Source organism: Pseudoliparis swirei, chromosome 18 (assembly GCF_029220125.1).
Source record: "Pseudoliparis swirei isolate HS2019 ecotype Mariana Trench chromosome 18, NWPU_hadal_v1, whole genome shotgun sequence".
In the NCBI taxonomy this organism is placed as follows: Eukaryota; Metazoa; Chordata; class Actinopteri; order Perciformes; family Liparidae; genus Pseudoliparis; species Pseudoliparis swirei.
Genome location: NC_079405.1, coordinates 3,558,919 through 3,583,042, shown reverse-complemented (window position 1 = coordinate 3,583,042; position 24,124 = coordinate 3,558,919). Strand labels below are relative to the sequence as shown.

Sequence of the window (24,124 nt, the reverse complement as noted above, 5' to 3'; positions counted from 1 at the left end):
GACAAAGATCAGACAATGAGACGCATCCGAGGCTCCGGAGGGAAAAGGAATCATCCGTGACGTCTGAATAAATCTCCTTTAAGACCCGCAACACACTTTGATCCACTGGGTCACATCACCGATGTGTACCCGAGAGCACCCCCGGCACGTCTTCCACGTTCCTTTCCTTTTGTTCCTTTCCTTCCTTGCCTCCTTGCTTGCCTTTCTTCCTTCTTTCCTTGCCTACCTGCCTTCCTTCCTTACCTGCCTCCCTTCCTCCTTTCCTTCCTTCTTTCCTTGCTATCTTCCTTGCCTCCTTGTCTGTCTTCCTTCCTTTCCTAACTGCCTTCCTTCCTTTCGATCCTTCCTTTCTTCCTATCTTACTTGCCTTCTTGCCTGCCTGCCTTCCTTCATTGCCTCTTTGCCTGCCTTCTTTCCTATCTCCCTTGCCTCCTTGCCTACCTTTCTTCCCTTGCCTCCTCGACTCATTGACTCCTTGCCTTCCGTTCCTTCCTTCCGTTCTTTCCTTCCTTCCTTCCTTCCTTCTCTGAGTGAAATTTCTGTTGGATTCTCTTCATTCACGGTTTATAGCTTTTGTTAAATGTTTCCAGTTTTGAGCATTTAAACATTTTCATTTTGTAGATTTTTGAAAGGAGAGCGTTCAGATGAACTTAACTAGATTAATTAATAATAATAATAATAATAATATTAATGTATGTGCTCACTAACACGTGTCTCCTAGGGTGCGAACGAGGAGCTGATGTGTAAAAACCACCTGATCCTGGGTCAGCACCTCTACAAGGACCTGGAGGGACGAGACTTCACCCTGTACGGGGGGTCCAGGTGGAGGGGCAAAGACAACAAGGTACAACAACAACAACAACAACAATATTCAACTCTGAACGAGATGGCAAAGTTTTACTATTAGTGTTTAGTTCTAATGAACTTAAAACCCTTAAACTGCAGTTTGAATGTTCAGGAGCTGAACAAATATCTCTGAGATCTCACTAATGAAAACTTCACGAGGACGTTTGTTAACTTCATTTTTATTGGTCCCATAATCAGAATAATACAGGGGTTAAAACAGAGACTATTGATTTGGTTTATGCTTCAGTAATTCATTAGATATTTTTTATTTTCCCTTTAATGTCGTACTGTTAACATGGAAGAACACATTTTTAATATCACCCGTCTGCCGCTCGACTTACAGTTCCTTAAAAAGTAATTTTACAGTTTCAATTCCAGTTTCAACGGGAATTGATTCACACAAACAAAGTAAAGACACAACGTCAACATGAGCTTTGGGATCTAATATCCATCATTTCTAACTGAAATGCGTCCGTCGAAAGTTGTGTGGTCAGATTCATAATCTTCAAATCAAATTCATTTATATCGCCCAAAAATCACAAACCGTATCCATTTAAACATTTTGGATAATTAAACACGATGCATTTGAACAAGTTTAGCTTATTTCATTCAACACAAAGAAATAAGTTGTTGAACTTTAAAAAAAAAGATTACTCCTGGTGAGAAATGGGGAATTCTATTCCCAGATGCATTCGGTAAGTGTAAACCTTTCGACCTTCACGGTGACCTTCACTGGCAGAATCTTCAGCGGGAGGGGATCCTCAGTGTAAACATACGGGAACACGGTGTCCTTGAAGCCGTGTTTGAAGGTGTGAATGTGTGCTCTGGTATCGAGATCGCCGAACGACAGCCTTCCTCTGGAGAAGTCCAGGTGAACTCTGACCCTCCGGAGCTCCTTCATCTCCGGCAGATCTTTCTCCCGATCCGACGTGGCGAACGCCGTGAGTTTACCGCCGGAGAACTGAATCCTCCACAGTGCGGAGCGCAGGCGTCCGTCCGTCTGCACGTCTTCTCCCAACACGCCCAGTTCCCAGTCCGCGTTGTCGCCCACCTCGAGGTCCCAGCTGTGAGACCCCGAGTCGAAGCCTTCGGAGCCCAGCACGGAGCACGGGAATCTGGTCCGCTCCGCGTTTTCCGGAAGCCGCCGTCCTTTCCCGGACGTCACGCCGGTCAGGTCGGTGGACACGACCAGTTCCGAGTCGGCCGTGTTCGGGTCCAGAACCACGGGAGCGTAGGAGACCACGTCCTGCATCTTGCTCCAGATGTTGAAGCTCAGGTTGCCCAGGTGTTTGGCCTCGTCTAGCAGAGCTCCGGCGGGCAGCTGTGGATCCTCCAGCTGTGGATCCTCCAGCAGGGGGCGCCGCTGGACTCTCTCCGCCGTGGCTGCGTAGCCGCCGAGGAACTGGATGTCGTCGGCTCTCAGCTCGTCCTCCGCGGCGCCGACGCCGGCTGAAAGCGCCGCGATCTCTCTGCTCAGAGCCGCCGTCTTCTCCTTCATCGCCCCCCTCTTCTGCTTCTCTTCCTCCCTCACAGCAGAGATCCTGGCCTCCTCTTCCTCCTCCAGGAACCGGTGGAGCTTCTTAATCTGCTCCTTGATGTGGCTCTCTGCTCGTCGGGCCTGGACCTCGACGTGCGCTGCCGTTTGATCGCAGTTCGCTTTGGCGTCTTCAAACAGCTTCAGTTTCTCCTTCAGGGGCTTCAGGGACTCCCGGATCTCCGTTTTAAAATCTTGTGCGGCTTCGTCGACGGGTTTGAACCTGTGGTCGGCGTGTCGCCTCGAGTCTCTGCACACGACACACACCAGCTCCCGATGGTCCAGGCAGAAGAGTCTGAACTTCTCGGAGTGCAGGCCGCACAGGGTCTCCGGAGCGCTCTGGCCCCGCCCCTTTTTTGAAAAGGCCTCGGACAGGTTCTTCAAGGCCAAGTTGCGCGGCGGATCGCTCTTTGACGATCTCCTCTTACACACCGGACACTCTCGCGTCGGTTTCATTCTCCACCACGAGGTCAGACACTCCTTGCAGAAGCTGTGGCTGCACGACAGGACCACGGGGTTCCTGAAGAGCTCACAGCAGACGGAGCAGCAGAGGTCCTCTTCCGGCCCGCAAGACATTTTGTCTCCGAGTGAAGCCGCAAACGCTGCGAGCGGAACGGAAAGCCAGTCGGACTAGAAAGTCACTTTCACTTCACGTCTGTCGCGCCTCGCCCCGTCCGCCGTGCGGAAAGTTGAAGTTCAGTCGTTCCAGTTCTACCTGCTGCAGACGCTCGCGCGAGGCGATTATCGACGACTCGCGTTTCTCTTCTCTCAGGCACAAGGAAGGAAAAGCTGTTTCCTTGTTAGGTCTGTTGTTGCGTCAAAAGGGGGCGGAGCTTAATCGAGAACAGATTCATCATCAACAGATCACGTGTGAAGAGAAGAAGAGACCGGCTGAAGTCATGACTGACAGACACCGACGACGACTCAGACCAGAGCTTCATTTGTAGGATCGTAACATGAAGAATAGAAGGAGAGAAAGATAAAGTTAAAAAAAACACTGCGACTTGCTTTCTAAGACACGCATTTGAATACGAATGACGAAATAAATAACTAAAGCACTTTACGAGAAAGAATAAAAAATACGATAACATTGTGTTGAAGAACATTTTAACGAATGCGGTCATGTGTCAGCCGTCATATTGAGATTGAGGTTCCCCGTTAAACATTGATGATTAATTCACATTTCTAAAGCGTTGCAACGACCTTTCAGATGAGATTAAGAAGCGTTCCCCCTCGGGTCGAGAGTGGCCTTCGACACGTTCAAGTGGAGCGGAGCACGCGCTCTCAATGTGGGACGATGTTTGTGTTTACTATGTGTACCGGCTGGGACGGCAGCATTAGGAATGTGTTTGGTTGATCTGTTTAGTTTAGTTAAATTAGACTGACGGTCGATCGTGTTTCATTCATTATTATCTTTCATTATTATACGTCAATACATTGAAAGTAAAATATGAAATAGTCCCATAAAGCAAATCAGAGATGATGTTAATCAGATTTGTCCTGTAACCCCCGATATAGACGACATCGTTTCCTTTTCTTTCTTTCTTTTTAAATGCGAGAACGTTTGGACCAATGGGAGCTCCCCGTCTGAATGTGCACAAGTTACATTTTGTCTGTCATTGTTTTGAGGTCAGACTCCACCGTCAGGCGTGTTACGAGTTGTCTTCACGTGTCCGTCAGCTGACCCCAGGTCGTGTCTCCGGCTCACTAGAGGTTCATCCTGATGGAAAACCCCAGCAGGCTGTACACCGTCATCCAGCAGGACCTGCCAGCAGCCAATGGGATCATCCACATCATCGACCGGCCAATCACAAACACTCTGACAGACAAGACTCCTCGAGACGAGCGGGTGAGTGAAACTCTTCTTCTTCGTCTTCGTCTTTGTCTTCGTCTTCTACTTCTTATCTCTTTCTTCTTCCTTTTCTTTGTCTTATCTTCTTCTTATCTCCTACCTCTTCTTCTTCCTCGTCTTCTAATCTCCTTCTTCTTATCTTCTTCTTTTCTCCTTCCTCTTCTTCTTATCTCCTTATTCCTTTTTTTCTCCTCTTCTTCTTCTTATCTTCTTCATCTTCTTCTTGTGTGCAGTTTGTTGATTTAACGATCGGAGAGATTCTGACCAAGGACGACAAATTCAACCGCTTCCTGTCGCTGGTCGATGTGAGTATTTTCTTCTGGACGTCCACAGATGATTGGGTACATTCCCAAGTGAGAAGAAATCAGTTGATCGTTGTTGGTCAGGACGATGAAGCAGACCTGATTCTCCTCTCCCGAACGCTGATTGTCCAATCACAGCTTAGCAACCGTATCTAGGCACAGCAGGTCTTTCAGGGGTTTGAGCCGGCAGGGATAACTATTCATGAATAAACTCTCTGGTGTAGAGCGCCGACCGTCGTCTATCCAACAACGGCGTTGTGCTTGTGTCTGCCGACCGCTGGTGAACTGAGGCCAGGCGGCAACCTCCGATTCTGAAGAGTGAAGACAATGTGGGAGTGTCTTAAAGCTGCATTCTCTCTCCTGACCACCAGGGGGCGACTCCTCTGGTTGTATAGAAGTCTGTGCTTCATGTGTTAAAGCTGCATTCTCTCTCCTGACCACCAGGGGCGACTCCTCTGGTTGTATACAAGTCTGCTTCATGTCTTAAACCTGCATTCTCTCTCCTGACCACTAGGGGGCGACTCCTCTGGTTGTATAGAAGTCTCTGCTTCATGTTTTAAACCTGCATTCTCTCTACTGACCACCAGGGGGCGACTCCTCTGGTTGTATAGAAGTATATGCTTCATGTGTTAAAGTTGCATTTTCTCTCCTGACCACCAGGGGACGACTCCTCTGGTTGTATAGAAGTCTATGCTTCATGTGTTAAACCTGCATTCTCTCTCCTGACCACCAGGGGGCGACTCCTCTGGTTGTATAGAAGTCTGCTTCATGTCTTAAACCTGCATTCTCTCTCCTGACCACCAGTGTGTGTGTCTGTGTGTGTATAGAAGTGTGTGTGTGTGTCTCATCAGAGTGTGTGTGTGTGTGTGTGTGTGTGTGTGTGTGTGTGTGTGTGTAGAACTGCGGGTCTGCGCCCCCCTTGCGGGGTCCAGGTCCCCTGACTGTGTTCGTCCCCACCAACGACGCTGTGGACGAATCCAGAGACGGCAGCATCTTGTACATGATGCACGAAGTAGGTGCAACCAGCACCTGTTGGAGTGTTATTTGTTATTATTAACATACAGGTCACCTTAAATTATGCATTTCTTATTATCAACGTATTCCATGAAAATACTTTGTAATTGTCTGAAACTAAACACTCTAAAACTTCCCGACCCCAAAACCATTTGAACCTATTGCAGTTCATTTATAATATTATTATTTTCTTTTTACTACCTCCCCAGTTACCAATTGTTCGTCCTTTTAGCGATTATTATGCTAATGCAGGAACTTTTCATGATATTCTTTTCTTTTTCAAGGCCAAATATAAACTGCAGGAGCTTCTCAGGCACCACGTGTTCTCCCAGGCGATGGTAAGACTCCTCAACCCAGCATCACGTTGTCATTTTCTTTTCTTTTTTTTTCCTATATACTTTATTGATAATGCACAATATGGTATACAGTGATAAAAGAACAAGTATTTTCATTTTTTGTGTGTATGTTTCAATCAGATTACAATCGTAAAAGAGGAAAGACGTTTTCATTCTTGGTTCTTTCTTCCTTTTTGTCTTTTTTGTCCTCTGCTTGTGAAGAAGGCATTCAAAGAAATAACAATCCTTCCAATACTTTAGTCCTCAATAAATGTCATCATCTTAAGATTGAACGACCCCCATGACCTTTTCCTTTAAGGTCACCGTCAGTGCTCCACATGGCTCTCAACATGGCGACTGCCTGGCTTCTTTACATGGAGACAAGTTGTTTGCATCTATACGGATGCTCTGAATTACAGATGTAGCGTCTTTTGAGGCACTAAGTATCGCCACGTTGTCATTGTTCTCTCTAGCTGACCGTCGACGAGTTAACCGCTCTCACGCAGTTCCAGACGATGGCCAATCAGATCGTCAGCGTCACCGTGTCTGATGACGTAAGTGTCTCTGGTTCGCTCTTGACGGCGTTGCTCATGATATGGTTTGTTTTGCGAGTCTAATTGATGAGCGCTGCTGCTCCCGCCCCCGTTCCGCCTTTCTGTCTCCAGGGTGAGATCCTATTGGGCGAAAAGGGCGTCCATCTGACGAGCACCAACATCGTGGCGTCCAATGGGATCATCCACATGATCGACGGGCTCCTGTTCCCGCCCTCCATCCTTCCCATCCTGCCGCACCGCTGTGATGTCATCGAGAGCAAAATCGTCGTGGTGAGTGGAGCAGGACACACACACACACACACATAAATGCACACACACACAGAAACACACATATACACATACACACACAGACACATTCATACACACACAGACACAGAAATACACATATACACATACACACACATAGACACACACACACACACACACATAGAAACACACATATACACATACACACACAGACACACACACACAGACACAGAAATACACTAGAACGACACACAGACAAACACACAGAAACACACACATAAACATACACTCACAGACATACACGTACACACAGACACACACACACACACAGAAATACACTCAGAACCACACACAGACACACACACACAGAAACATAAACACACACAAACAGACAAACAGACACATATAGACACACATACATACATACACACAGACACACATACACACACACATACATACACACACACAGAAAGAAACACACACAGAAACAGACACACACACACACATAGCAATACACAGAAATACACACAAACAGACACAGACACACACACAGTCACACACACACATAGATGCACACAGACACACACAGACACACACACATAGACAGACACACACATACACAGAAATACACACAGAAACAGACACACACACACACACATACACACACACTCAGACACACACAGATACAGACAGACACACACAGCGGCTAACATTAGTTCGCTAATTTATATTTTACACACACAATTGTGAGATTGAAACAGTTTTCTGATGAAACTGCTGCTGGACTTGTGATGAGTTGAACTCGTTGTTGTCGCCAGAGTCCGTGTGTTCACTGCAGTTACCTCTACGAGACCTCGTGTCCGGACGGCACCGCGGAAATGGTAAAACACGTCATTGTTACCGCAACATCTGTCCTACACTCGCCTCCAGAGGCCTCCGGGGGCAGAGAGGAACATATTCATGAAGGAGATCAAGTGTCAGGTGGATCCACGGAGGAGCATTCAGGAGAAACAATAAAGATGAAGAGGTTGTTATTGTCATGGTTGTGTAAGCCAGTAGCAGTAAACAACAAAGACTAGTATATGAGACTTGGTATGTGACCTATGACCAAAGGTCAAAGGTCAAAGGTCACATAGTAATAGCACAGGTAATAATTATAATTGAAGTCAGATAAATAAAAAACTTAAAGGTTCAACACAGAATATGGGACTGTAGGTTATTTTCTTTACTTTAATTGACCTGGTGTGATAATCAAATACTCTATTACATTCTTTTTGCCAAATAATTATATGTTTCCGATCGATCCACATTCCAGAAGTCGTGCTTTATTCAGGCGTTTCCACGATGTTCTTTTTCACAATGGCCGCCGCCGGGCAGCTAACACACCTGTGGTTCCGCCTCCAGGCCAGTCATCAGATCGGCTGTGATTACGTCACCTCGCCCCTCAGGCCCACGCTCAGCAAAGGCTGCTCCAAATTCTGCAACGCCACCAAAACGGTGAGACTTCGGCTTCCTCCGTCTCACGAGAAGATGTAAACACAATCGTCATAGTTCAATATGGAGGAGGATGATTTATGTTCAATTTCTGTCCTCGTATTTATTCGTTGTCTGGCAATGTGAAACTTGTAAAAACTTAAAATAAAAAGATTGAAAGAAAGAAGTCGATGGTTTTACGGTTCAGGTCGTCAAATGTTGAAATAGTATAGTATGTAGTATCTTTCTGTTTTAATGTGTGTGTGTGATTGACAGGTGGTACAGTGCTGTAAAGGTTTCTACGGTCCCGACTGTCGGCCGTGCATCGGAGGCTTCCGGCATCCGTGCTACGACAAAGGAACGGTGAGCGGCGTGCGCCGAGCGCTCCGTCGCCGCAAACCGACACGTTTTTTTTTTTTTCAATGTACGGATCTTTTTCCTCTTCTTTCTTTTTTTTTCCTTCACCCTCATGCAGTGTTTTGACGGCATCCATGGCAACGGCTCGTGCAGCTGTCAGCCGGGACTCAAGGGTGTCGCCTGCCACATCTGCGCAGATCCATCCAAGCACGGAGAACGCTGTGACGAAGGTAGCGTCTCCTCACCTGGAGAGCAACCTCTGCACCGGCCCACTTACTCCTTATTCTGTTGGGTCACATTTAAGGGCCCTGGATAGTGGAAACATGGCAGTACATATAGTGATGTTGGACAGGCTGATGGGAATGTCATTAGTCAGCAGTTATTACCTTTCGCATTGAAAATGCGGAAGGTAATGTTTTGATCGCCGTTTATTTATTTCTTTATTTGTATGCGTGTTACTCGCATAACTCCAAAAGTATTAAACTGAATCGCATGAAATTTGGTGGGATGATTGGTTATTATCCGGGGACCATTTGATTAGATTTTGGGATCGATCGGGTCAAAGGTCAAGGTCATGAAAAGGTCGAAATCTTCTTTTTACCATATCACGGCCAATTTTTATCCATTTGGCATGCAACTAATGCCAAAATGTTCATAATTCAATGCCCAATCTTGTGATATGAGAAGGTATGCGCTCTACCGAGTGCCCATTCTAGTTTGGTTATAAAACCAAGAGTGGGAAGATTAGTCGGTCACCACGGTGTAGGGTCCGTCCTGTGGGGACCATGATTATAACATGGCATCCTGGAGGGTAATGTTGAGGTGTGTAAATTGGAAAACAGTCTGTTGCAATTAAAAATGTAAATAATTGTGAACAAACAGGGTTCGTACGATCATGGAAGACCTGGAAAAGTCATGGAATGTTAAAATGGTTTATTTCCAGGCCTTGAAAAGTCATTTAAAAAATGTAAATCTAAAAGTTTTGGAAAAATAATGGAAGTATTTGTTATAGTCATATGTTCATTTACGCTGAGTTTAAAATAATTAACATATTTTTAAAAGAAAGACGCTCAAAATATAAGCCGGCGTACGCTCTCTCATACATGCGGCGCAAGTTTTTATAAATATAAACTTTATTCTTTTAATCAAACTATTGTCTCTTATTCATTTGAGTCATTTTAGGTTATTTACTGTATGCTTTAGTATTCTTATTGTTAGTTTAAATACTAAATGTTCTCACTTTTTCATGTTTACACCGAGATTTCACAAAATGTTTGGTCCTGGAAATTTGGTTTAAAGTCCTGGAACCCCATTGGTCCAAAACAACGTCTGTGAACCCCGAGGAAGCTATTGTTCCGCTACCGTGACCCGAGTCGCTTTTCACACAACTTGTGTGTGCGTTTTGTTTGTGTGTCTTCAGAGTGTCACTGTGTCCACGGCGTGTGTGACAACCGTCCGGGCAGCGGCGGCGCGTGTCGGAGAGGATCCTGTACGGACGGTTACTCCGGAGACGGCTGCGACCAGACGGCCACGGCGTGCAACGCCGACGGGCTGCAGGAGCACTGCCACATCCACGCGTACTGCACGCACACAGGCCTGCAGACCACGTGCGTAGTGACCCCGGTGCTTATCAAAGACATGGTGGAGGGTGGAGGTTTAGTGTTTGAGGCCTGCAGCAACAAATGCAACGTGCAGCTTGGAGTTATTTATTTATAAAGTCGTGCGGCTTCCAACACAAACCAAAATATACATCGCTCGTCCACACCCAGTTGTATGCTCCCAAAAAATGCAAGAAATCCCAAACACATTGTCGCCTGTTCTCCCACGGTAACACCATGGTGTGTTCCTGCACCCGAGTGCTCCTCACGATTATATTGGCCTTGATGGACAGTGGCCGACGCCCCCTAGTGGCGGGAGGTTAAACAAAACAAAAAACAAACAAAATGTCTCTTTGCATTATTACAATTTTGATTCAGAGGCGGTTTTGATGTTTGTGTTTTAGATTTTGTCAATGCGCTAACGTCACGTGACGAGCATACACAACCTTAAGGGTGTCATGGTGGGGGGGGGGGACTCGACAGATTAGAAACAGGAGGATTCAAAGAGGAGACAATCACAAGGGCGGGAAAACACACAAAGGCAGGAAGGGAAGTGAACTTCAAAATAAAACAGGAATCAAAACCAATATGGCGGCTCCGTGAGGGTGGGAGGGGAGAAGGAGCCATAGTTTCCTCCTCTCTGTGTTGCCGAGATCATAACGAAGGCCGAGTTAGAAGATGGGCGCGGCCCTGGCGAGTTAGAGGAGCCACGAGCTCCACTCTCGTGTTCTGGGGAATAACACGCACACTAAAATAAACAAACACTGCCACGCTTGAGAAGAAACGGTGGAAGGCAGAGGGTCTGCGTCGTGTTTCCAGACAGCTGACATGACACATGTTGAATTATTCAACCCGACGGCTTCTCCTCCTGCCAGGGAGACGTCTCAAAGCGACGTCGAGGAGGCGCCTCGCGTCTCCTCCTCTCCGAGACGACGACGCCGTCGGCTGGAGGGAAACTCCAAAAATAGCGGCTCCATCTTTTTGTAGATTCCTTTTGTTGTTCTCACTCCGGAGTCGTCAGCGTTTTGGCAGCTGAGTCACAACACGAGTCACTCTCCAGTTCCTACTGTTACCCAGTTGGTTGATCAACATCTTTGTGTGTGTGTGTGTGTGTTGCACCAGGTGCTCGTGTCGGGATGGATACGAGGGTGACGGTCACTCCTGTTCTCTCATCAACCCCTGCCTGAAGAGCGACCGGGGGGGCTGCCACTCCAACGTGAGTGTGTGTGTGTGTGTGCGTGTGTGCGTGAGAGAATTATTTTACTTTCCGTGGTGTGTTGGTGACAAACACTTTAATATTTAATTTAACCTTGAATCTGTATAAAACTGAAGCTGTATCTACCACACATCCCCCCCCCCTCCTCCCCCCTCCTCCCTGCAGGCCGAGTGTGTGTTTGTGGGTCCCGGTAACGTGGCGTGTGTGTGCATCGAGGGTTGGACAGGTGACGGCAGAGTGTGTGTGGAGATCAACAACTGTCAGCTGGAGAGTCGAGGAGGCTGCAGCGTCGACGGCGACTGCAACCACATCGGACCCGGACAGGTCGGCCATGAGATGATAAATATAATCATTATGAAATCAACTCAACGTTCCTTTGTTCTCTCCCTGTTGGTTTAATTTAGTAATTAGTTACGAATCAGCTGTCTGACTGGTGTGTGTGTGTGTGTGTGTTTGTGTGTTTACAGAGTGAGTGTGTTTGTAAAACAGGCTACATGGGGAACGGTATTGTGTGTGACCTCATCAACCCCTGCCTCAAGAGGAACGGAGGCTGTCACGACCTGGTAAACACACACACACACACACACTCACACACATACACACACACACACACACTCTCACACACATACACACACACACACACTCTCACACACATACACACACACACACACTCACACACATACACACACACATACACACACACATACACACATACACACACACAAATACACACATACACACACATATGCACACATACACACACACATACACACACACACTCACACACATACACACACACTCACACACATACACACACACTCACACACATACACACACACACTCACACACATACACACATACACACACGAACACCTCTCCTCTCACACTTGCACACACACATACACACTCTCTCACACACACGCACACACACACACACACACACACACACTCTCTCTCTCACACTCACACCCACACATACACACACAAACACCCTCTCTCTCCCTCTCACACTCGCACACACACCTACACACACATACACTCTCACACACATACACACACACACACTCTCAGACACATAGACACACACACACACACTCTCACACTCACACCTACACATACACACACGAACACCCTCTCTCTCTCACTCTCGCACACACACCTACACATACACACACACACAAACACCCTCTCTCACACTCACATACACACGCACACACACATTCTCTCTCTCTCACACTCACACCTACACATACACACACAAACACCCTCTCTCTCCCTCTCACACTCGCACACACACCTACACACACACATACACACAATCACTCTCTCTCTCACACACACACACACACACACCCAAACACACTCTCTCTCTCTCACACACATACACACACAAACACCCTCTCTCTCCCTCTCACACACACCTACACACACATACACACAATCACTCTCTCTCTCTCACACACACATACACACACACATACTCTCTCTCTCTTTCGCTCTCCCTCACACTCACACTTACACAAACACACACACACATACACGTACATACACTCTCTCCCTCTCTCTCACACACACATAGAGACACATACACTCTCTCTCTTTCTCTCTCATTCACACACACACCTACACCCACACACATACATGCACACTCACTCACACACACACACATGCTGAAACACGTCTCCAGCGTAGCGACACGTTGAAAGAAGCGCCATAACAACCGGCTGAAACTTATAATAAATGACTTTAGGTGTTCGTCTTTGAACCGCACCGTGTGACTCCGGCCTCCGCCTTGATGGAGGCGGGTGGTTTGTGTGGTTTGTGTGGTTTGTGTGGTTTGTGTGGTTTGTGGCGCTCACAGTACCCACAAAGTGTGTATGCCTCCGTCCCGTCGACAGTCGTGTCCGGGGACACGTTGCGTTCCCAAAATGAGAACACAGTGTTGCGTCACCGCCAGTTTCCCCTGTGACTCTCCAGGCGCAGTGTGTGATCTCTAGGGAGGGCGGGGCTCACACCTGTATCTGTCCCGACGGCTACGCCGGAGACGGGTCCCTCTGCTACGGGTCGCTCCTGGAGGTGAGTGTTGGGACCGTGTGACTCTTTACGGGGGTCCGGGTCCTGACTGTTCACCTGGGGCGCCGTGTGAAGGTCAACAGGTCATCTATGTAACTGACTGTCACATCTAACTGACTGTCACATCTAACTGGACACAAGCCTGTTGACCTCAATAATGGAGGTCAAAACTATCAGATTGATCGGCTTCAACTATTGATTTCATATAAATGGTGAGAAAAAACAAACTTTCAGAGCCCAATAACACCTGAGAGCCGCCATGTGGCCTCAAGTTATATCACAACCCTGTGTGTGTGTGTCTGTGTCTCTGTGTCTGTGTGTGCGTGTACGTGTGTGTGCGCATGTGTGTGTTTGTGTGTCCGTGTGAACGTGTGTGTGTCTCTGTGTGTGCGCACGTCTGTGTGTGTGTGTGCGTGTTTGTGTGTGCATGTGTGTGTGCGTGTGCATGTGTGCGTCTATCTCTGTATGTGTGTGTGTACGTGTGTGCGCGTCTGTGTCTCGGTGTGTGTGTGTGTGTCTGTCTGCATCTGTGTCTGTGTGTGTGTGTGTCTATGTGTGTGTGTGTGTGTGTGTGTGTGTGTGTGTGTGTGTGTAGGAGCTGGACATGAACCCGAAGCTGTACGGTTTCTACCGGATGACTCAGGTGTGTATGAAGCTGCTCTTCACGCTGTCGTTACTCAGTAAAGTTTTGTTCGGCGTGGTTCGTCTCTCAGAACTACGTGACACGGAGTCAAGTCGAGTCGTTCTCCACGAGGTGGGATCAATAAAGTTATTTATTATAATCTAAATGAACTCCAGAAATGCTCGCTGGTTTGTTGAACGAGCCAAAACCATAAAAAAAGTCTGTAAAACGTTTCCTTTCAATGTACTTACCGTAGTACTATGACTGTGTGTGTGTGTGCGTGTGTGTGTGTGTGTGTGTGTGTGTGTGTGTGTGTGCGTGTGTGTGTGTTTCAGAGGTACAGCCACCTCTCTGACGACCTGGATGGGAACTTCACCGTGTTGGTTCCGTCCAGAGAAGCGATGAGGAACTTGAGTTCTGATGAGGAATCGTTCTGGAGCAGCCGGCACCACCTGCCTCAACTCCTGCGGTGAGTCATCTCACGGCGCTCGGGGACGTTGAACGTCATGACATCATCGGTTACATCGTCTGTTTTATTAGGAAACTCCGGGGTTTACGATCAGGGAGTTTGACCCGTCTGTCTCTGGTCTCTCAGGGCCCACATCCTCCCGGGGGTCTACTCCATGGAGGACCTGGACAGGATGGTGGGCGGCAGGCTGCCGACCCTGAACCCCCTCACCTACTGGGAGGTCAGCAACAGCAGCGGGGTAAGAATGGGGGAGGGGGGGAGGGGGGGGGGTTCAGGTTCACTCACACAGACTGAGGGCTCAGCTGTGATGAACAAACAACCACGATAACAGGAATTAAGACGTGGAAACAGGCATAAATAACTACATATAAAACAAATAAAAATACAAACTGCACACAATTTGAGAGTATCTGGTCAAAAATATCACAACCTGATATATTGAAACTGTAATAACAATAAATAACCACAAAGAAATAAGAATACAATTGAAAATTGTTTGTTTTTTGTTTAAAAAATCTCAGAAAACAATTTAAATCTGCAGACTACTGCCTGATAGTCTTATTACTGCCTAATAGTCTTATTATTGCCATTTTTATGACAATTGCTCATATCCTTTTTATTTATTATTTATTATTTTTTATTTTTTAACACAGGTCAAAGGTTGTTTCACAAGTGCCCTCAATTTATTTTGTCAGTGGGGGAAAAACTGCCCCCTAGAAAATCTGTACATTTCCTCCCCTGAGTTCACCGTTGTCATGTTGTGTGTCAGGTGCTCCGCGTTGGAAACGCCTCCATCCTCACACACAACCTGCCCGCCATCAACGGCTTCATCCACGTCATCGACCGGGTACAAGACGACCGAGACTTTCAATGAGACCTCAAACGCAACACCAGCAGAACCTTTCAGTCTTCTGTGGGTGAACACTGTCTTGTTTGTTTGTTTGTGTGTGTGTGCTCAGGTTCTGGTTCCATCGCGCTCAGATCTCCCCCATGACCCCCCCTCCCTGATGGCCTTCCTCAACTCCTCCTCCACCTTCACTCTGTTCAGGCGCTACGCTCTGGTAGGAGATCGCTCCGCCCGTTCCTCCGTCTGAATTCAAACGTTACTTCTTTGTTTATGTTTCAGTGTGAGTGTGTGTGTGTATGTGTGTGTGTGTGTGTGTTCACAGTTGTACAATCTGTCCGATGACCTGGACGTGTTTCATTTCACGCTCCTGCTGCCGACAGATGACGCCATTAAGCAGCACCTCCGCACGACTAACTCCTCCCTCCTGGTAGGTCCAGGTGATGTGAGCCAGCCAGCTCTCTCTCACTCACACTCACACACACATCTACACACACACACACACTCTCTCTATCTCACACTCTCACACACACCTTCACACACACACCTTCACACACACAGACACACACATACAGACACACATACCCTCTCTCTCACACACATACACACACACACACACACTCTCTCAAACACATACACACACACACTCTCTCTCTCACACACATACACACACACTCTCTCTCTCTCTCTCACACACACACCATTTTTTTAAATTATCTGGTACCTAAAAACATAAATGTATATTTTTTGGTTTCATGACGGCGCCCACCATCTTTCCATTTCGAAGACAGCCAATCAAATCGCTTCATTCTGAACCATGCGTGAAGCAGCAACATTCACCTTCTATCCAATCAGACGAGCCAGACCGACAGTTTCCTGCTAAAGTCCCCGTCTCACCTAACTTCAGACTGTTAAACAAGCCCCTAAATGAGCACTCACCTGGGGAAAGGTGCACATTGAGCACGTGAGCGTCGCTGCTTGCGTCTCTTCGGCCGCCACGCAGCACGCCGGTTCACTGTGTGCTGTTTCCGTCGTTTCTGTCGCTGTCAATCAAACTCAGACTTCTCATATTTCCCCTCAGACCTTCTTCTGTTTATTAGTTGAAGTCACTGCACAGGGAAAAAAATGATTGGTTGTTTTCTCTGAGCGGTTATACGAAGTGTTTTGGAGGAATGTGCATCGTTTGTGGTTGTAGTGACAGTTTACACTTCTATAGTTCATGGCATGAGGCCCGGTACCAGGTCCGTCTGGCTGTGAGGGTCATCGGTTCAATGATGGAAACACGTCGATTCATTTCTTTAACTTGATGTTCAGCTGCCTGCAAAGCTGAAGACATCTCATCCACACCCAGACATCAGAGGCGTGGGCCATTATCAGGGTTCGTACGGTCATGGAAAACCTGGAAATGTCATGGAATTTTAAAATGCTCATTTCCAGGCCTGGAAAAGTCATGGAAAATTTTTACATCATAAAAGTTTTGGAAAAGTCATGGAAATTTGTTATAATCACGTGTTCATTTATGCCGAGTTTGAAGTAATTAATATGTTTTTTAAAGAAAGACGCTCAAAATGTAAGCCGGCGTACGCTCTGGAGACGCAACATTTTCTAAATTGTTCATGTTTATACCGAGATTTCAGTTTGGTCATGGAAATTTGGTGAAAAGTCATTGAAAAGTCCTGGAAATCCATTGGTCAACATGTGTAAGAACCCTGCATTATTATTATATAACTATTTATTATATACTCTTTAATCTCTATCAGCGGCGGGACAAGATGTCGGTTCTGGTGTCCGCTACCGGTCCGAGTCGTGGGTGAATGCAGGGAAACGGTTTAGAGATGACATGATTTTTGGGATTGATAATGGTTGAACCCGCTTCCTGTGTGTGTGTCCAGGAGCCCGATGTGTTCAAGTACCACGTGATTCTCAACGAGCTGCTCTTCCCCGACCACCTGGCCGACGGCACGCTGAAAAGCACCCTGCTGGGCAGAGACTACCAGGTCCAGTTCCACTTGAACGACAACAACCAGGTAACGGCGGCCGGACGGTCATGTGACCAGACCACTGAGGACGTGTCTGTTTTTGGATTGATTTCCCTCCGGGCACCCTTACCTTTCAGTTAATCTAAAAGCAGAGAAATAATCCGTCCGTGGACTCGTTTATTTATTTATCAAAGTTCACGAGATTCAGCTGCGGAGGAATCTTTACCCTTTTTCAACGAGGTCCGTGCGGACGGTCACTTCTATGAGGAACTCTTCACCGGGGAGAGTTTCCTGCGTTACCAGGTGATGATACCCACACCTGACACAGAAATGTCAGCTTCCTAGTCAAAAGGTGAATTAATCAGAAAAAAAACGACGGGTGACGGGAAACAAGGAAATCAATCTAACAAACCGACGGGGTACCTCGACACATGATAACATATTCATAGTTTTATATGTTAAAACATGCGAAACACAAAGTCTGGTCTTCCACCGCGTCCGTCTTCAGAGTCTTGACTCTTCTCTTCCCTCCAGACGGCGGTGAACGACGTCCCCCTCAACGGCTCCGTCACCGAGACGTGGAACGGCGTCATCATCGTGCTCCCCCAGGTCCTAAAGACCCGACGCAACAGATGTAGCAAGCAGGTCAACCTGCAGATCAACGTAAGGACGGAGGGATGGGGGGGGAAAAGGGGATTACATTACATTACATGTCATTTAGCAGACGCTTTTATCCAAAGCGACTTACAATAAGTGCATTTCAACCTAGAGTACAAACTAAGAACAAGGAAATATGAAGTAAGCAACATTTCAACATAGACAAAAGTACCAAAAAGTATAAGTGCTAAGTGTGCCCTATGCTGCTGCTAATCTGTGTTTTAATCCAGATATAGAAAAGGTGTGTTTTCAGTTCCCTCCGAAGATGAGAGAGAGATTGTCTGTCTGATGTCGTGGGTGGGCGTTCCACCACTGAGGAGCCAGGACAGCAAACAGTCTGGATTTCGAGTGAATGAATAAATGGAAAGAGACACCCGCAAATCATCTGGTAGAGCAGAGCGTCACCGCTCGTCTGCAGCCAGAGGCAGCTGGGTGTGTTTTTAATATTTTACAGTTATGTTGCACAGTAAAGATATAATTAAACAATAAGTCACGGAGCTGGTAAATCACGTCCTCAAGTGGCTTATTGCTTTCATGGAACGATTACTAACATGAAACCCCCGGCGAGGCTTCATGAAGAAACAACATTATTTATTGATAACAATAAGGATTCCTCCACCATGGTGTCCTGCAGCGTATTTAGCAGAAAGCTAAATATGATATTGCGCAACACGAACACAGGAGAACAAAGTCTTATGCACTTTTACAGCCGTCTTCATTTCTTCAAAATCTCTTTTTAAAAAAGAATCTTCCTGTCACTAAATCAACATTCAGTATTTTACCTGCGGTTGAAACGCGTCTCAGCCAATCAGAATCAAGAACCAGGGACCCGGTTTATATAAATGGATTATTTGTTGAAGCCGTTTTTAATCCACGACCACATCAGTCAGACGCTGTACCTTTTTTTTAAATTAACATAATTGATGTGACAGGAGGTTTTTGCACCCTGACTCATTTAAAAATAAATAAATGTAAAGCTCTTGCTAAAAAGCAAAGTGGAACGGAGAGATTGATGCACAGTAATCTGATGCTGAGTTATAACCCACAGGGCAGATGTGTGTGTGTGTGTGTGTGTGTGTGTGTGGTTATTTATTCATCTTTGAGTCTTCATTTCTTTTTTTACTCACGCTGTGATCTAAACAAATATTTAAATTGTGTTTATTGTCGTGCTCCTGATGTCTCGGCCAGGACAGAATGAACGTAGCTGCTATCAATCACATTATACTTTACTTTTTAAAGCACATGGATGTGTTTACAACGTCTTCATTGGTTCGTTCACATTTTCAACTTTATTCTCTTATTGCTCCGTATCTGCTGCCAGTTTTTAATTTCCTCTAAATTGTCGGTAGAGATTGAGACGTTTGTGGATTATTCATTCTCACCTCCTCTGTCCTCGTCTGCAGGGACGGTGCTCGGACTGCGAGGGATCCCCTCGATGCCTCTTCACCTACAAACCAGTAAGAACACTGTTACATCGGGGGGGGGGGGGGGGGGGTGGACACAATAACACGAACACCCCAAGCTAGAATAAATCTGTGTCCACGTGTCGCACGTTTACTTTTTGAGCATATTGAAGATGGAGTCAGTTGTTTTGTTGGTGTTCAGGTTATTTTGGTCCGTAGGTTCTTGTATCAGCTCTCTCAGTTTGGGGTGTTTCTTCTTCTGTTGCTGACGTCTTCTCCTGCAGATCAGAGAGCAGTTTCCAGCCAACATGCGGTCCAACTGTAAGTTCAGGAAGCGAGTCGGATTCAGGAGGAAGTCGGTGCCGGGCTGCGTCATCAAATGTCTCCGGATAACCACGGTGAGCTGGAACTCTCACTGGCTCTCTACCACTCTAACTACACAGTACTTCGTACTTATTGAGAGCTGCCTCTGATTAGGGAGTCATGTTACTTTAAATGTACATACACTGATACTTTCAAGGCCAGTTGGCCTTAAACATGCTTGACTATGGTTTTGTCAATGGACTTACTCTAGTATTAATATTATTGCTCCTGTTAAATTTTAATGTTATGAATATACCCACAACAATTAGCTGGTGTCAGTGTTACTAACTGATACGACATTCTATAAACAATTTTTAATTTTTTAAAAATGTTGACATAATCAGGTAAATACTAAGCAATACTAATACAATCCTCAAATCTTATATTTTATAAAAATTGTAAATTATATATTTTATAATACTTTATTACCTTAATCCAACTATTTTTAACCAATTTTAGTTTTAGATTATCTGTTTCTAATTGATTTAATCTTTAAGAAAAACACATTTATATTCTACTTTTTTGAGTATGAATAATATATAATAATACATTTTATATAATAAGCCCTTTTAAAAAAAACTCAACGTTTTACAAATGGGATAAAAGCTCAAATTGGGAAGGAGAAGCGGCCGCCGTCTGTGTGCCAGCTTCGTTGCACATTGCTCTCGTCCATAAAAAGACAACGTTTGATGTGACTTAAAATTTCGATATAAATATTAATGCAGATGGTTGAGAGTGTTCTTCTACTGTAAGTGGACATCTCTACCGTGTGTCAGTTCTTTCTCGGTGGGACCGTTCACATATTAATGACTCCTGTCGGGCAGAGTAACTTCAGTCATGTAAAGTGTAAAGACTCTTCTTCATTGGTATCATTACCCTCCAGCAGGGTTAGCAGCCTCTTTCCAATATGGTCGACTGATGCCCTGTTAATGCCACGAAAAACAACATCTGTTCCAGATTCCAGTCCTGAAAAGAGCTTAAAGATAATAATGATGACATTATTATTAATAATAATAATAATAATGCCTGATGTCTGTCCTGCAGGATCACTCCTGTTGCCCCGGTTACTACGGCCACGAGTGCTTCAAATGCCCCGGGGGCGTCGGCAGCTGGTGCTCCAATCACGGGGCGTGTCAGGACGGTAACCACGGCAACGGGGAGTGCCGTTGCTTCGAGGGTTTCCACGGCACCGCGTGCGAGGACTGTGAACCGGGACGATACGGAGTCAACTGCTCCTCCAGTGAGACGAACACACACAGATACACACACGCACACACACACACACACACACACACTCACACTCACACTCATCCTGACAGAAACAAAAAAGCCGAACGGGGCGAATTCTCCAAAAAGGTAACTTGTGGTGAAGAAGGAACTGAACCGGATGACAGAGCTGTCAATCTGCCCCTTAGGGTCATGACCTCTGGGAAGTGACCCAAAAACATGTGATTGCCCACATGACACATGACCCATGAATAAAACTACAAAACTACAACACTAACAGACCAGCAACACTAAAGAACTACAAACCTAGGAAGCCTTCTAGGAGATGAGTTCTTCAGAGATTAACACTCAAAGGAAAGTGTGTGTGTGTGTGTGTGTGTGTGTGTGTGTGTGTGTGTGTGTGTGTGTGTGTGTGTGTGTGTGTGTGTGTGTGTGTGTGTGTGTGTGTGTTGCAGAGTGTGTGTGTAACCACGGGAAGTGTGAGGACGGCCTGGCAAGAAGTGGCAGTTGTGTTTGTTACAAAGGTTGGAAAGGAGCTACCTGCTCTATAGGTAAGAAACACACACTCTCTCTCTCTCACACACACACACACACACACACACAATGAAATTGTAACCAAACTTTTCTCTAACCTGCGATCACCTGCTGTGTGTCTCAGAGATCAAAGATGATGCCTGTGGAGGGGGGTGTGCCGAGAACGCCAAGTAGGTCCTCCTTTTGTTCTTTCTGAAGCTGGTGTGTGTGTGTGTGTGTGTGTGTGCGTTTGTGTCTGTGATTTGAATCAATTTACCCAGAACACACCTGGTTGTCTGTACTATTCTCCACTTCATCCCACAAGAACAATTCAACGTAAAAAACAAGTCGTGATACAGAAGCTACAAAATATTAGAAACCCGTGAAGTAGCAAATCCTCTGCTCTAAAAACACCATTAAAATGTTTGAATGAAAGACATCACTGCAATAATGTCATCGTTAAAGCTACTTTCCTCTCAACAACAGGTAGTTTCTCATTTCGATTGTTAAGCTGAAGCATCTTGAATGATTTAGACACTGGAATGAAACTAATTATTGGAAATAAGCATTCAATTAGTGGGAAAAATCAAAACAAGTAATACAAATATATATATATATATATGTATACAACCAGGTGACTAAAGATTTTACTTTTCTTTAAATGAAAGAGGAACTCCCGGTTCAGATCGTTGAGCTCGTTCATGCTGTGTGATTCAATCACACGGCGGCTTTCTTCTAAAGCAACACATCTCACGAGATGTGTTGCTTTAGAAGAGGCCTTAAAAGTTAGTCAGTTAGTTAGTCAGTTAGCTAGTGAGTTAGTAGTGAGTGAGTGAGTTAGTAGTTAGTGAGTTAGTTAGTCAGTGAGTTAGTTAATTAGTCAGTTAGTTAGTGAGTTAGTAGTGAGTGAGTTAGTTAGTCAGTTAGTTAGTTAATTAGTGAGTTAGTAGTGAGTGAGTTAGTTAATGAGTTAGTCAGTGAGTGAGTTAGTTAATTAGTGAGTTAGTTAGTTAATGAGTTAGTCAGTTAGTGAGTGAGTTAGTTAATTAGTGAGTTAGTTAATGAGTTAGTCAGTTAGTTAGTAGTTAGTTAGTAGTCAGTCAGTGAGTGAGCGAGTTAGTTAATTTGTCAAACTGTTCATAAATTTAGTGTAATTTGTTAAAAAGGCAATCGGCTTTTTGTTAAAATAACTAGTGGACTCCTGGTCACTATTTCTTTATCAAACTCACTGAAACGGAGGTAAACGGAGCAGTTATTTCTGAACTATTTCCAGCGGTGGATTAATTCCCGTGCGTGTCAGCGTGAAGGTTGTTGGGATGAACGGAGCTCTTTGGTATTACGATGTAAACATTATAACAAAGCCACTTAACTGTTGATCACGCGTGTCCTCTGCTGCAGCTGCATAACGGGACCACAGGGTACGGCCGCTGCCTGTGTGTGTGTGGCTGGATATGAAGGCAATGGAACTTACTGCAACGGTAAAGACACACACACACACACACACATATGTACACACGTATCACATGTGATCCCTTTCCTCTCCGTGTGTCTCAGAGATGGATCTGTGCAGCAGGGCTAATGGTGGATGTTCAGAATTTTCCACTTGCTTGAGGGTCTCGGCAGGAGAGAGGACCTGCACCTGTCGGGAGGGGTACAGAGGAGACGGGGTCGTCTGCCTGGGTATGTAGTTCTGACCCCTGACCTCTTAACCCCCCACACACCTGACCCTCGTGACATCTGGAAACGCCTCGATATATATATCTTCCATTTTGTTAATTTAAGGCCTTAAATGTTTCTCAACTCGGAGCCTCCACTGACTCACGATGGGAATCTGTTTGCTTGATGTCATGAAGATGATTCTCAACCCGTTCACAGAGATCGACGGCTGTCTGGTCAACAATGGAGGCTGCCACAAGTCAGCAGATTGCGTCCGAACAGGCCCCAACACGGTGAGTCATGTGAGACGCAGCAACACGGGGTCGGGTCGGGAGAAGTCTATCGCTTCAGGGAAAGAGCACCTGGGGCGACCGTTAAAGTAAACTCCACTTCCTTTTGCTGTTTGTTTACAAACGTGTTTCTTTTTTTATACTTCTGGCCACCATCTGTGTTGATTATTTGATTTATCAAATGAAAATAGTTCCAGATTAAAGGTACATCCACACTAATACGTCTAATAAGTACGAAAAAACTACCAGAAAAAAGGAAGAAACCTCTTGGAGAGCAACGGAGGGTCCCAGTTGACATCATGAGTACAATACATGTAAACAACAGAGTAAACAAAATAACAGAGTTATAACACATTCAATGACAGAAAGTATTCCTATAATGAGAGTTATAAGCTTGATGAGAAGTTACGACTACCAAAAAATTACAAAATAGGATTTTATCACCACAGCATGATGAGTACTTGTGTTTATGGGCCATGATCACATCACTATTTATACTCTTCCAGGTGTATGACACCAGCAACAGAAACACTTTGGTCATTACCTTCGCATTGAAAATGCAGAAGGTTATGTTTTGATGGCCGTGTATTTATTTATTTATTTATTTGTATGCGTGTTATTCGCATAACAAAAAAAAGTATTAAACCGAATCGCATGAAATTTGGTGGGATGATTGGTTATTATCCGGGGACCATTTGATG

General features: G+C 45.6%; 2 protein-coding genes across 2 annotated transcripts in view; one reads left to right on the top strand and one right to left on the bottom strand.

Annotated features, from left to right (window-relative positions):
* Positions 1 to 24,124, top strand: part of stab1 (stabilin 1) — a 62,427-nt gene that overhangs the window by 10,047 nt on the left and 28,256 nt on the right. The window contains exons 12-43 of the mRNA XM_056438527.1: positions 722 to 844; positions 4,092 to 4,229; positions 4,466 to 4,537; positions 5,433 to 5,546; positions 5,833 to 5,886; positions 6,357 to 6,437; positions 6,549 to 6,707; positions 7,502 to 7,564; positions 8,088 to 8,180; positions 8,433 to 8,519; positions 8,632 to 8,743; positions 9,934 to 10,120; positions 11,234 to 11,327; positions 11,493 to 11,651; positions 11,795 to 11,890; positions 13,305 to 13,403; positions 13,996 to 14,043; positions 14,358 to 14,491; positions 14,618 to 14,729; positions 15,261 to 15,338; positions 15,451 to 15,552; positions 15,661 to 15,765; positions 17,228 to 17,362; positions 17,849 to 17,977; positions 19,375 to 19,428; positions 19,659 to 19,772; positions 20,782 to 20,977; positions 21,420 to 21,515; positions 21,623 to 21,668; positions 22,876 to 22,955; positions 23,032 to 23,157; positions 23,353 to 23,426. Of these exons, the coding sequence (XP_056294502.1) occupies positions 722 to 844; positions 4,092 to 4,229; positions 4,466 to 4,537; positions 5,433 to 5,546; positions 5,833 to 5,886; positions 6,357 to 6,437; positions 6,549 to 6,707; positions 7,502 to 7,564; positions 8,088 to 8,180; positions 8,433 to 8,519; positions 8,632 to 8,743; positions 9,934 to 10,120; positions 11,234 to 11,327; positions 11,493 to 11,651; positions 11,795 to 11,890; positions 13,305 to 13,403; positions 13,996 to 14,043; positions 14,358 to 14,491; positions 14,618 to 14,729; positions 15,261 to 15,338; positions 15,451 to 15,552; positions 15,661 to 15,765; positions 17,228 to 17,362; positions 17,849 to 17,977; positions 19,375 to 19,428; positions 19,659 to 19,772; positions 20,782 to 20,977; positions 21,420 to 21,515; positions 21,623 to 21,668; positions 22,876 to 22,955; positions 23,032 to 23,157; positions 23,353 to 23,426 (3,360 nt within the window). The remainder of the gene's footprint in view (positions 1 to 721; positions 845 to 4,091; positions 4,230 to 4,465; positions 4,538 to 5,432; positions 5,547 to 5,832; positions 5,887 to 6,356; positions 6,438 to 6,548; positions 6,708 to 7,501; positions 7,565 to 8,087; positions 8,181 to 8,432; positions 8,520 to 8,631; positions 8,744 to 9,933; positions 10,121 to 11,233; positions 11,328 to 11,492; positions 11,652 to 11,794; positions 11,891 to 13,304; positions 13,404 to 13,995; positions 14,044 to 14,357; positions 14,492 to 14,617; positions 14,730 to 15,260; positions 15,339 to 15,450; positions 15,553 to 15,660; positions 15,766 to 17,227; positions 17,363 to 17,848; positions 17,978 to 19,374; positions 19,429 to 19,658; positions 19,773 to 20,781; positions 20,978 to 21,419; positions 21,516 to 21,622; positions 21,669 to 22,875; positions 22,956 to 23,031; positions 23,158 to 23,352; positions 23,427 to 24,124) is intronic.
* Positions 1,006 to 4,069, bottom strand: LOC130209029 (E3 ubiquitin-protein ligase TRIM35-like). Its single transcript, XM_056438535.1, has one exon. It carries the CDS (start codon positions 2,954 to 2,956, stop codon positions 1,523 to 1,525), a length of 1,434 nt encoding a protein of 477 aa, XP_056294510.1. The 5' UTR covers positions 2,957 to 4,069; the 3' UTR covers positions 1,006 to 1,522.

Bases quoted from the DNA above. Each gene is read 5' to 3' on its own strand.
- LOC130209029 (XM_056438535.1), bottom strand. From the start codon at position 2,956: ATGTCTTGCGGGCCGGAAGAGGACCTCTGCTGCTCCGTCTGCTGTGAG.